General features: G+C 41.0%; 1 protein-coding gene and 1 long non-coding RNA gene across 4 annotated transcripts; one reads left to right on the top strand and one right to left on the bottom strand.

Annotated features, from left to right (window-relative positions):
* Nucleotides 1-801: 801 nt before the first annotated feature.
* LOC111948377 (uncharacterized) lies at nt 802-10587 on the bottom strand. Of its 2 annotated transcripts, XR_013659416.1 has the most exons (4): nt 10446-10587; nt 10227-10330; nt 10041-10142; nt 8300-8432 (listed from the first exon to the last, which is right to left on the bottom strand). It is a non-coding gene; the product is annotated as an uncharacterized LOC111948377 (long non-coding RNA). The 2 variants fall into 2 exon arrangements; XR_002874360.2 differs by lacking the exons at nt 8300-8432; nt 10446-10587 and adding an exon at nt 802-939 and having other exon boundaries at nt 10227-10363.
* LOC105355216 (leukemia inhibitory factor receptor) lies at nt 1066-11364 on the top strand. 2 transcript variants are annotated; one of them, XM_023961152.2, is made up of 16 exons: nt 1066-1261; nt 1347-1400; nt 1523-1582; nt 1657-1771; nt 2586-2731; nt 2801-2946; nt 4694-4835; nt 6303-6391; nt 6480-6672; nt 6821-7000; nt 8099-8230; nt 8312-8473; nt 10022-10165; nt 10257-10338; nt 10417-10498; nt 10581-11364. In XM_023961152.2, the coding sequence occupies exons 1-16, from the start codon at nt 1198-1200 to the stop codon at nt 11025-11027; spliced, it is 2238 nt and encodes a 745-aa protein (XP_023816920.1). In that variant the 5' UTR covers nt 1066-1197; the 3' UTR covers nt 11028-11364. The 2 variants fall into 2 exon arrangements, with proteins under 2 accessions (XP_023816920.1, XP_078812112.1); XM_078955986.1 differs by having other exon boundaries at nt 8099-8473.
* Nucleotides 11365-12375: the final 1011 nt, after the last annotated feature.

Raw genomic sequence — 12375 nt, 5'->3', positions numbered from 1 at the left:
ATAAATCAAAATTTGTAGCCGGGATTCTATTTTTTACCTTTTTTTAAAACCTCGCAATGGCAACTTCTTGTCGAGGTCAAAGGTCAACCAAACTTTGGTTGTGGTTAGAGACTTGGGGAATTTCGTGAAGATCGCCCTGACAAAAGTTTTGTTTACCCATGTTGTGCGAAGAGGTTTTATGTGTTTTTAATTCTAATTATTTTAATAATTTAATGATTTTCTTTATTATAATGACTGTCTTGTGTCATTTCGGTAACTCCCTTTTTTGTTTTTCAAAAGGTCTTTTTCTTAATCTTTCTTGCTTAGAAGGTAAAACAAAGTAAAATAATAGTTAAATGTGAAATTAGCCAAATATTATGGAATGGCCGCATCCCATAATAATTTTAAAACATCCTGTGGAAACATCCAACATGTGTATTTTGGTTTCATTAGTGGTTTTTGAACCGATTTTTTTGAGGCCCACAAGAGATTTTGGCCCAGTGGATTTTTCTCGAATGTTTCTCTCGCTGTGATGTCATCAGTTCTTGGAGGGGTCGTCCTCTATGTCCAAAATTTGTTTTTTATATAGTACTGGGTGTGTGTTTTTGAGTATTTTGGCAGGGGTAACATGTTTGCTCAAAGGTGCAGTATTGCGCAAAACCACAGGTCCAGGACTTCTGCAGGACTACAGTCCCTCCTCAGTTTTAATGACTTTATTTTTTCATCTTTTTCAAAAGGTTAAACCTGGAAACTTCCCTCTTCTACTCATTTTGATGAAAGGGTTGTAGCTTGATCCTCACAGTGTGTGGTGTCCTCTCAGTTCTTGGAAATCTAAATAATTTGTCAGCTCTGGAGTCCCAGAGGTTATCAGTCCTTGGTGACGATGAATGGAGGACTTCCTGCAGAGCGGAGGGATCTGCTGACCTGGGCCTGCAGAGGGGCCTCAAGGGCTGAACAGATCTATAAGTGGAAAAGAAGAAGTAAAAACAGGGTGATCATTTCTGCAAACTGCCGTTTGTCAGTCGCTGAACCCCTCGTGGGAAAACTCGTCCCCGCCTCTTCGACGCGCCGAGCGTAAAACTCCCTGATAGTTTCCTGGCTGCTCATTTTCATGAGCAGCTTCAGTGAGCATTCTGGCTGAATGACTGCAGCTCGTGGGCGTGAGATTACCTCAAACCCACCTTCTTGGTTTCAGTTGTTCAGGCAGCCGCAGGCAGCATGTTGAGCCGAGCCGCTCAGCTGGATTCAAAGAGTGGAGGTTCTCTGAGTTTCCTCATTTTTGGTGAGAATCTGACCATCAGCTTCTGTTTAACATGAGCTGCTACTCTGGGAGGAACAATGTAACCGGTTGATCCTTTTCACTGAAGGTTTGATGCTGATCATTTGCTCCATGTTCTGCCCTCCTTCCCAGGCTTCCACAGGTACGTCTGACTTGTTTTCTCCACATTAAAGATAAATGCTGTCCCCCCCTTTCAGAGGTTTGCCTCATGAAACGTATCTGTAAAACCTATTGACCTATTTCTGAAACATTGGTGATTTCCAGAGAGCTGCAAAAAGGTCAACCCAACGTTTGTCAGTCTCCAGCGCTGTAGGCATCACCCAGGTACAGAAAACACACAGTCAGGACTCGTCAGCTGTTCGGTCTGAGACATGAAAAGTGACTCGTTGTGTCCGCAGACGGAGTCCGGGACTTGGACTGCTTTAGTCGCCATTACCAACCAACGTACAACTGTACGTGGAGGCCGGGACGCAACGCAGCTCACAACACGTACACGCTCGTTGTCACCCAAAAGTAAGAAAGCACATCTTTCGTAAACGCTGGGCCGCTGACGTTGTCCTTCGGGCTTTAACAAAAAAAAGGAACTGGTTGCCATGGCAACCAGTTGGCAGAAAAAAAACTGTGACCCCCCGAAAAGGCTAAACTGTGCAGGATGACCTTGTGCCCTGGAATATAACGCAACAACTTTATTTTTACGTCGCCCAATTGCTAGCGTGACATAATAACATTTTTATTAAGACTGTGTATGAATCATCTGTGTTCTGACAATGACAACGTGGAGGATTTATGTAAATTGTCCAAACGCAATGCATCATGGTCTATATTTGCCAATCTAGTGAGCAACGGTGAACGCTAGTTCTTCACAGACAATTCTGGAACGTTTCTAGGGGTCTGGATTTTGAAACTGTAACTTTGTACACCCAGAAAAAAATGGTGTTAGACGAATTGTTCAAACGCAATGGATTATGGTCTGTATTCAGCAATCAAGTGAGGATCATGTAAAGCTAGTCTTATTAAGGCCCTCTAGGAAATGTCAAGGGTGCTGAATTTTGTAAGTGTAAATTCAAACACTGAAAAAAAGGATAAACAGTGGTTATAGTGCACTAAGTAGTGAGAAAACACAGACACAACCCAGAGGACTTCTCGCATCAGTACCTGAACCAAAACGTCATCACCTTTGACCCATATAGAGAAAGTAAAGGGCATTATGCTGCTTTTTTTTTTTTTTTACTTTGTCCTGTGTGATTACTCCAAAAGATGAGGCAACATATTCTTTACCTTTGATGCGATTTATTTACGATAAACTCTCCTTTTCTTGTCTCAACAGAAGCAAAAAGATCTTTCAGAATATTTCTAATTTTCATCAAACAATCCGCAGACAAAAAAACACAAATTTGAGTGTGGAGATCTTTGAGAACCTGCACTCTGACCACTGCACCACAGCCGTTTTCCACGGTTCTCCAAAGAGTCTGTGTAAGTCCTTACACTGTCTTTTTTATCATTTTTTTATAGCTTTAACAAGAACTTCTTTGTTTATTTTAGTGCGTTGTGAGCCTCCGGTAAATGTGAGCTTGAGCCGCAGCGATGGAGAGCTACGTGTGACCGTAACCTGGAAGCAGGAGGACGCAAAGCTAATCAACAAGTTTGCTGTCAGATATAAAGTCCTGGACAGTCCAAACTGGGATGAGGTCAGAAGAAAACTTGGATTTGATTTTGGAATTTGGATTTGGCTCATTTTAAGCAATCATACCACTGAAGAAGACAAACACAACATAGATACATCAATTTTTAGATGTTATCAAGTAAATGACGATGCATATCCATATAATACATCCACATATACATATCAATGACACCATTATGATAAGTAGTTATCAGAGATGGACATATTCGTACTTATAGATACAATACCTGACACATTGTATCCATTAAAGGTAAAGTTTGTCAAAAATAATGTCATTATTTGCTTGAAAAGGAAGTGCGAGGAAGTGAACTTGTACATTTCAGCCACTATTTGCTTTACCTAACTATTTTTTTAATGATATTTGGCTTTTGGTTTGACACAGTATCCATTTAATGCATCTTCCAAAGATACAAAACTACCAACAATGCATTTAATCCAAATTAAAAAATAAATAGAACAAAACAAAAACGTATTTTATAAATATATTTAGACTTCCTAAAGCCAGTACAGTCCAAATGTCATAAGGAACATGTCAAAAATACTAACTTTTTCAACAGTTTTCAAGTGAACATGTGTGACATTTTTTTGTTCCAAACGTTTGTAATCATTGAAATGTATTTGCACATTCTTTTAAAGTTTTACACTGATGATATGGAAACAAATTTGCCTCCAAGCGATCTGACCAACATGATGTTAAACGCTGTACTCAGACTGGTAAAAGCTTTTGGTTTGATCCAGATTCCCGTCAAGCCGACTTTCCTGTTCCTGACTTAAGCTTGTAATCAAAAGATCTCTTCACTCATTGGTCATGAATTACGAAGGCGGGGCAAAGTAACTAGAGTCAGAAATGATGGAAGTCCTGCACTTATAGTTCATTCCAACTTTATATTACCCTCACAAATTTTGAACGTCTGTCTCAACGTCAGAATCAACACTTTTTACTCGCTGTCTTGGTCCGGTGGAGGTGAGCTGCAGGGCGGTTACTGGCAGGAGGACGGTTAAGAAGGTGCACTGATGAGTGTTTCTGACAAATAGATTAACAGGAAAACAGTGAGAAGCAATGTGGATCACTTTAAAAGTCGATTAATGAGTCTGAATTCATCCGATCACATTTCAATAAGTTGCTGTGTCTCATCGTTAAGTGACGTTAAGGGCATTGTTTTAAGAGAATTCTGTTAAGGAAACTACAAGGTTTCTGGCTGATACCACAACAATCGATTTGTTGCTACATTCCTACTCTGTTTACGTTGGCTACGGTGGCTGTTTTGGTTCAGTTGTTCCGCTCCGGGAACAGATTGAATTCAGACTGAGGAACCTCAGAGCAAACAGAAGCTCCGTCCCATTGGAAACGAACCGAGACTACCTCCAAAGATGGGTCCGAGAGCGGTTCCTGGTCCAGGATCAGGGTCCACTTGGGTGTATTCAGACTGAAAATTTGTCCCGGATTATCGGAGGACATTAAATCTGGTTCACTTTAAGCGGACAATATGTGTCCAGTCTGAATCCACACTTAGTCAAACTTCCCTTCTGTAAGAAAACAAACCAGATTTAAATGAGCATAAAAGGAGATCCAGTAATGAACAGTGCCGAAGCATCTATGTACAAAACAAGTCTTATTTTGAAAAGCTACTTTTAAACCTGAAGAAACTTTTACTACAAGCTTATTTACAAATATTTTATGGCAACAGTTTCACCAATGATTCAAAGAAAACTCATAAGGTTGTGTTGGTTTGTTTGTGCTTTGTTTGCAGTCGATTGTGGAGTCCCTCGATGCAAACACGTGCAGAGTGAGGAACCTGAACACCTCGCTGGTTTATGCTGTGCAGGCCCGATGTGTCACTAATGAGAGGTGCTCTCAGTGTCCGTGGAGCAGCGTTTACATCGTCCCAAGGGGTAGGAGGCTGCTTTTTGTCCGAAAGAGGAGTTCAGTCCAGTTCCAGAGCTGATGTGAATGTGGGGATTGCAAAAGAAGACTAACCAAAATGTAAAAATAGAAAGAAAATGACCAGGAAATATTTTGGAATCATTTGGTTTTGTGCTTTTAACCACTGACTGTATACGAGTACTGGACTGAGTGATGTCATCCATATGGTTTACTTCCGGGTCCAATGAAATCAATCCAGTCAGCATTTTGCTACGATATTCCGACATATTGGAGCCTGATGTCGTCATTAAGCAGTGATTGGTCCAAGTCGGTCTGAGTCAACGTTTCTATGGTAACCACTCTCAAAAATCAGGAAGGCCACAGCCCACCACTTGAAAGCGGGCTCGGGAGAATCTGTCAATCAAACTTTGGCCAGCAGGCTCCATCTACTTGAATCGAGGCATCCGATTGGCCAGTTCATGACTTGAATGACTTGAAATGAAGAAAAATATATCGTGAAAAAAACGAGGATTATCAAGAACATGTTGTAAAAAGGTATCAGATCAAGAATGGTTCCTCTGACCAATAGAAAGACTGAGGAACATCTGTTCATTTCTCTATAGAAGTCTATGGGATTTTGGCTTCTTGGAGCCAGCAGGTATTCCCTGTTTGGAACACGAGGGGGAAGATATTACTTAGTCCAGTTCTCATATACAGTCAATGGTTTCAACAAAATCTAAAGAAGCAATTTGCACCCTTGGACATTCAGATTGGTCAGTTTGGTGGCACGATGTTGATGGGATGCAACTGTGAAGGAGGTAAGATAATGGTATGGGCTGATCGCACTACCCTGCTTGTTTTTCATGAATACACTGCCCGTCTGTGGCTGATTTACTACATCTGATGATTTCGGTCCCTGAGACACTGAACAAACCTGATCCAGGTATTTAGCAGCAGGTAGGGTAGGGAGAGCCGGAACCCAGGCGGGATTAGAGTCACTAGAACCAGGATTTGGCGCAAGGCCCAGGTGCCAATACGTCTAATGCTACTGATATTTTAGACAGTGCAAAACCTTAATCTGTTGTTTTAAGGACATACATTGATATAAAACAAGAAGGTGTTAATATTTTATGAAAATCATCTCAGGAAGAGATATAATGTTTGACTCCGGTTTTGTTGGATTAAGAAAATGTTCCCAAATGACCAAAGAGTAAATAATAGATAAAAAAATGTATAAAAGCAGGCTGATAATTAGCTAGTCTGAGCAAGAAATGATTGAATGAAGCTGTGAACTTGGTGGGTGTGAAAGACGAGAATTAAAAAAAAGCCCTGAAACTCATCTGATACCAAAAAACTAAAAAGGAAACAAAAAACCCAAAATGTAGATTGCTTTATGAGACAACCCCAGAGGATCAAAGAAAAACCAAACCACTGAAATCAATCAATACTTTTATCTCTAACAAGGAAAATTCTTATTGAGTAATGCGGTCTTTCAGAGCTCACAACTCAGCACGCTGTCGTCAGCATCAAAGACACGGACATTCCTGAGGAAACAGGCCAAAGGCTGATCTCTGCAGCCTTCAAGGTATTTGTTGTTTTAACTCAAGGAAATAGCAGCAAAAGCAAGTCTAATCTGATCATATCCGTCTTTTTGGTGTTCTGCTGCTGAACAGCTACATGATTGCCACCGCCTGACCATCGGGAAAGTGTCGGGAGAGCCCCCACGCCAGCAGGTGGACACCTGTCTGTCGGATTTCCGGTTAATCCTCTCATATTCAGCCTATCAGATCAACATCAGCACGTACAACAATGCAAGCGTCTCTACACCCGTGAGCCACATCATTCCAGAGCGGGAGACAATGCACGGTTGGTACACCCCCATCTCAGGCCTTACAGGACTTTGCAATCATCAGGCTAAATACTTCAGAGACTTTAGACTTCAGCCTCTACCGCTTAGAACGGATCAACGATGACAGGAACTGGTTCTGAACAAACTTTTCCTCCTTAAATGAAGACGACAGGAGGCTGAATGTGACGGTCCACAACAGCACAGCTTTTTCCATCCGCTGGAAGCCAGATGTCCTCAAAATGTTCATCTGCTATTCAGTGGAGTGGAAGGGAAGTGGGCAAGCAGCGCGCTACAGGTCCTTTTATGAGGACATCAACTACTATAAGACCTTATCTCCTTTACCAGGTGGGTAGATTGTAAAAAAATTGGACCCAGACTACGTAACATGCGTGAGCTGTTCTTGTGTTAGCAGTTTATACTGAAGAGCGATACATTCAAATAGACTCCTCCCTGGGCACTCATCCTTACGATTATAAGAAATGGCGACGGAATTGACTTAATTTGGTTGGAGCCGAAAATAAGCAATTTTTTTATGGATGACATCACACTCATTGGGTCCGGTTCTCAGACACAGTCAACCAAACAAGCAGACTCTGATCTGCCTGATAGGGGGGATAGATCTGTAGTCTGTGGAAGGACCAATAAGGGTAAAGATCATCTCCACCAGTCAGTCAGTTCTTCTTCCTTGTAGCTTTGGTGGCGACACACGCGGTTTTCTGTCAAACTGGATTATAAAGCTGTTGCAGAAAACAAATGCAGTCTGGCAGCATAAAACTTAAGTCAAACTGATCAAATTAAAACTGCATGTCCCAGGAGCAAAGAGGATAAACAAACCCTGTGGTTGGTTTCTCTTAGCTGTGGGATCTTTGAGGTTCTCAAAAGAGAGTTCCCATATTTCCATGTGAAATTTGCTTGAAGATTATGACCATGTCGTGGTGAAAACAAGCTCGAAACTCGTTTTTTATCCTTTGTCATTGACATCCCACAAATGTGTCTCATATTTCTTCTCACCCACAAGGGCTGAAGCAGCTCAAAGCGGCTGTAAGATGCTACTGTTTGTTCCTCAAATGTTTCCGGTCCTTTTTTCGCTTTTGGTTCCTAATCTGTCACCAAGAGCTCTAGCCCACTACCCCAAGACATTTAGGGGGGTTCTTTTCCATATTAGTTTGAGTTTGTGTAGTTTAAAAAAAAAAAATATATATATATATATATATATGTATATATATATATATATATATATATAAAAAATATATATATCTTAAAGGAGAAATAAATAATATTTGTTTCTTCCTATGGATCAGATCTGGCATGTTTTACAAATGCATTCAACATTTTGCATATTTTAGAGGACAGGTCAGGCTGAAGATTGTGACTATAGAAACTTAATAACAATTTTTTTCCAGTTGATGTGATTATTTGATGATTTTTGTCTTTGGTACTCAGAGCCTCTGGAGCCTTACAAAAGATACAGCATCGTTCTGCACACCAGACCCGATAAGGACACCTGCAACATGAAAAAGGTCAACAACAGTGAGAGCACCTATGGGAGGACGTACGTTTATTTCCTGGAAGGCTGTGAGTCCCCCATCGTAACGCATTCTAACATTACCGGCCACTCAGCAGCTGCAACCCACTGGTGGTTCTGTGTCCTGACAGCTCCTGTGGGGGCTCCTGCAAACATCAGCAGCCACAGCGTGACGCTGAATTCAGCGTTGGTGCGGTGGTCGCCCATCCCAGAGGAGCAGGTCAGAGGATTTCTGCGTGGTTACATCCTTCACTTCGCCCACAGCAACCAGAGAGGAGTGAGGACAGAGACCAGTAAGCCAATGAAGTCTTATTTGTAAAATCCAGGCAACAGTGAACCAAGCTCTCCACTGCCTCACAGCCTTCATTGGTATTTTGATCTGTGGAGTTCCTGCTCACCATCAGCTAAGACCTTCGTGACCCGAGCAGTCAAACCAAAGAGGCTTTACAGAGAGCACACCCTAAAATACATGTTTTATCAGCATGAACAGAGTTCAACTGTGGTGGTACACTGAACAAACCAGCAAGTACAGTTAGATTGAAAAACTTTCTTGCATTACAAACCCAAATAAATTGCTTAAAATTTGGACTTTGGAATTTAGAATTTAGGATTAAGAATTTGAAATTTAGAACTAAGACTTTGGACTTTGGAATTTAGAATTTGGAATTTAGAATATGGAATTTAGAATTTGGAATTTAGAATATAGAATTTGGAATTTAAACTTTAGTCTTTGAAATTTGGAATTGAGACTTTGGAATTTGGCATTTAATATTTTAGACTTTGGAATAAAGAGCTGATTGTAATGCGATCCGGCTTTTATCCCCCAGCTAGGTTCAGGAGCGAAAACACCTGCAGGTTTCATAAAAAAGCATGAGAAGTTTCTCTAAACAATTTCAGAAAACCACGTTGAGAGTCACAACTTACAAATGGAGAAACGTGAAACTGTGGAGAAGCCAGACGACATCAGTAAACAGTAATTGGTCCGAGTGAGTGAACGTTTCTATGGCAACCACTATTGCCAATCAGGAGGGAACTTGTTGGAAGTTCACACCCCTGCCACGGAAAGTAGGCTACCCGAAATCTGTCAAACGTTTTGAACGGTGGAGGTGGGGGCCAGCAGACTCCACCTACTTTTATTGAGACATCTGATTGTCATTAGGCATCGGTGTAAAACTTAAATAACTTGCATAAAAAGAGAGGAAAAAAGAAGATTGGCAAGAACATGTTAGAGCAAGTGTGGTGACCCAGTCCAGTTTTCGAATAGAGTCAATGTCTGGAGCCTTTAGAAGAAGAAAATCAGGGCAACTGTCAAACACGGTGGTGGTAGTGTGATTATGTGATCCTGGTTGCAACCAAATACCTGAAAGGACGTCCTAGGAGGGGATGAATATATAGATTCTGATCCTAAACATACAGCTTAATTTGTGACTCAAGAGAAGTTAAGTTCTGCAGCACAACAGTGATCTGAACAACAGACTCCAGTAGGACCACATGTAAATTCATTTAGTCCACAACAATGTTTGGCCTTAATCAGACAGTCTCTAATAATCTACAGAGACATGGGATGCTGGAAACCCTTCCAAAGAGAATCAGGAGTTATGTTTTTCCAAGGTTCAGACATCCATTGGTATAGAAAATAGTTTGATCTTTTATTTTAAAAGTTAATAAATGAAACAAAAGTTGGACTCAATGGGACACAGAGTTCTGTCCAATAGCACTGATAGTGCAAGAGGTTACAAAAAAAAAACAAAAAAAAAAACAAAGATCTTGTTTTGTCATTTTAGTCCCTGATAAGTTCAAGTGTTGTTTTTAACTTTCAGCACATTGTCATTTCTTCACAGACATAACAGTGGGTCCTACCTTTAACAGCTGCAAACTGCAGGAGCTCAAAGTCGACACCATGTACCAGGTCCAGGTGTCCGGTTTCACCTCTGCTGGTGCAGGAGTCAGAAGTGCAACAATCTTTTTTAAGACAGATCATGAAGGTTTTATCAGCTCAAACACGTTTCCACCAGTCATGGTAAAAAAAATAAAAAAGTAGCTTACCTCGGATGTTTGCCCTCTTTCTTTGCATAGGACATTTCCATTTCAGAAATGTCATCACAGTTCTTGCAGTTGTGATCACTGTTGCGATTGTTGGAACCCCGATACTAAAAAGGTAAAGCTCAGGTGTAAAAAGGAAGCGAAGTACTACTATAAATCATCTAACTGTGTCTGGTCCTTCATCTCCATCCAGAGCCAAATCTGTGTTTTGGCCAAACATACCAAACCCTGGAAACAGCAGTGCTGTGCAGAAAATAGAGGGTTCCTGTCAGCTGGTGAGCATCCATTTCCCCCCTCGGCATCCTAGTTTTCTTGCAAAAGATGCTCCATGTTGACCGTTAACTGTCCTCTACTCAGGAACTTCTGGGAATACTTGCCACTCTGAAGGTAGAAGAATGGGACACGGAGAGTCTCCAGATTCTTGAAAATGACTCTTTGGTCCCTGCTTGCACATTCGCCACGGTGTTGCCACCCCTCGGTGCCTTCGAGCTGGAGGGAGACCCACCAGAGATGACTTCCAAGTGGAGCCAGAAGGACCTACAAGATGGAGACCTCTCACCTGTTCTAGAGGCGGATACATTTCTGGAGAAGCGACAGACAGACTGCTTGGGACCTCCGGTGGCTTTTTCAAGTGACTACACCACCATGGAAATGTTCCAGCAAATGATACCAGAGACTCCGGCACATGAGGGGATGAAAAACAAGTCAGGGGATATTACAGTGGTCCGAACAAAACTAGACTATGTACGGCAGTTTAGCACCGGTTCGACGTCAGACTCTCAACAGATGTTCACCATTTTTTGACAGAAGCGGGACGGCAACAAACACTACGACACTGCAACCTATGAAATGATTCTTATAGAGTCAGAACCAAACTACAAACATGTATTTATGAAGAATAACACGTTTTTTATTTGATTTATGGACTGCAAATGATTCAACAACCAGCTGGTTGTTGGCAACTTTTCCTATGCCACCAATATTCCGGAAAATGAGCAAGAAGCATGGCAGGTTTTACAGTTGTGCACACTTATGGACTTTCTTTGTGATGTTGTTCTCCGTTAATTTCCTGTCTGTAGCAGTCTTCATATTAAATGAGGAACGAGTGGACGACAAAAAAAGAAAAGAGGAAGCAAAGAAAGTTTTCAACAGGACTGATGATTGGGTTCTACTTTGAAAAAATATTCTTAAAGGAAGAGTTGGGTAAGAAAGTGAAAAATGAAAATGGCAAACTGGCATGGAAGCACAGCCATTTATTGGTTGGGCTGGTGGAGGAGGGAACACAATTTGAACAAAATCTAAAAAAAGGATGGCAACAAAACAGGAGGATTCATGGTAAAGGGAGCAAACATGAATCCACACAACAATAAAACAAGCAGAAAAACTCAGGTTTTTTATCAGCGTTTACTAACCAAACCAAAAATACCCCTCCCCAAATACTACAATTGATGAAATGTCCAACTATCCAAGAAACCTGAAGAGGAATTTGAACAAGAGCTACTACAATCCCAACCAAACAATAAGGGTTAATCAATAGTAAACTAAAGGGATGGTACGAAGACCAGAAGTAGAAAAACCAGAGATAAACTAGAGAATTACAGGAATTTGACAGGAAAAGATCAGGGGGGAGCAGAGTGGGCCGGTCAGTCCTGGAAATGAATGTTTTCCTGGTGTGAGTAGTTGCGTGTTCCCTCCAAGTGTGTATTGGTGATTGGATCCGGCGTCTTCCTGTGTTAAGATTTGCAGGATCTTTTGTGTGTTCAAGAGTCTGACAGCAATGAACCATAACAAACTATTTCCTTCTAGTTCAGTGCTAGATTTAGGGCTGCGGTGGAATTTGGTTGTGTTGGACAATGGTTATAAAACAATCGATGAATTATGCACACGCTTTAAAAGCTCTCTAAAAGCTCTTTAAAGTTAATATTTTTCACGTTAAAAAAACATTCAAATTGTGTGTTCATATATTTGATGTTAGTCATTTTTGTGTGTAAAATGTAGCTGATCTGCAGGTTCTCACATCAATTTTCTAAAAGTTTCTATTTCTAATTCCGCTCTTTCTCCTTCTAAAACATGCAGATATTTGTTAACTAATCCTAATCACAAAAGTTAACAAAACCAAACATTTGTATTTTATGCCAACCGAAATTAGCAA

Source organism: Oryzias latipes, chromosome 12 (genome assembly GCF_053564925.1).
Source record: "Oryzias latipes strain Hd-rR chromosome 12, Olatipes_Hd-rR_3.1".
In the NCBI taxonomy this organism is placed as follows: domain Eukaryota; kingdom Metazoa; phylum Chordata; class Actinopteri; order Beloniformes; family Adrianichthyidae; genus Oryzias; species Oryzias latipes.
This window is presented reverse-complemented; position numbering and strand designations above follow the sequence as displayed.

Excerpts from the sequence above, each read along its gene's own strand:
- LOC105355216 (XM_078955986.1), top strand. The coding sequence starts at position 1,198 with ATGTTGAGCCGAGCCGCTCAGCTGGATTCAAAGAGTGGAGGTTCTCTG. Across the intron at positions 1,401-1,522 it reads TCCTTCCCAGGCTTCCACAG|AGAGCTGCAAAAAGGTCAAC; the intron begins GTACGTCTGACT and ends GGTGATTTCCAG. Across the intron at positions 6,673-6,820 it reads AGAGCGGGAGACAATGCACG|ACGACAGGAGGCTGAATGTG; the intron begins GTTGGTACACCC and ends CCTTAAATGAAG.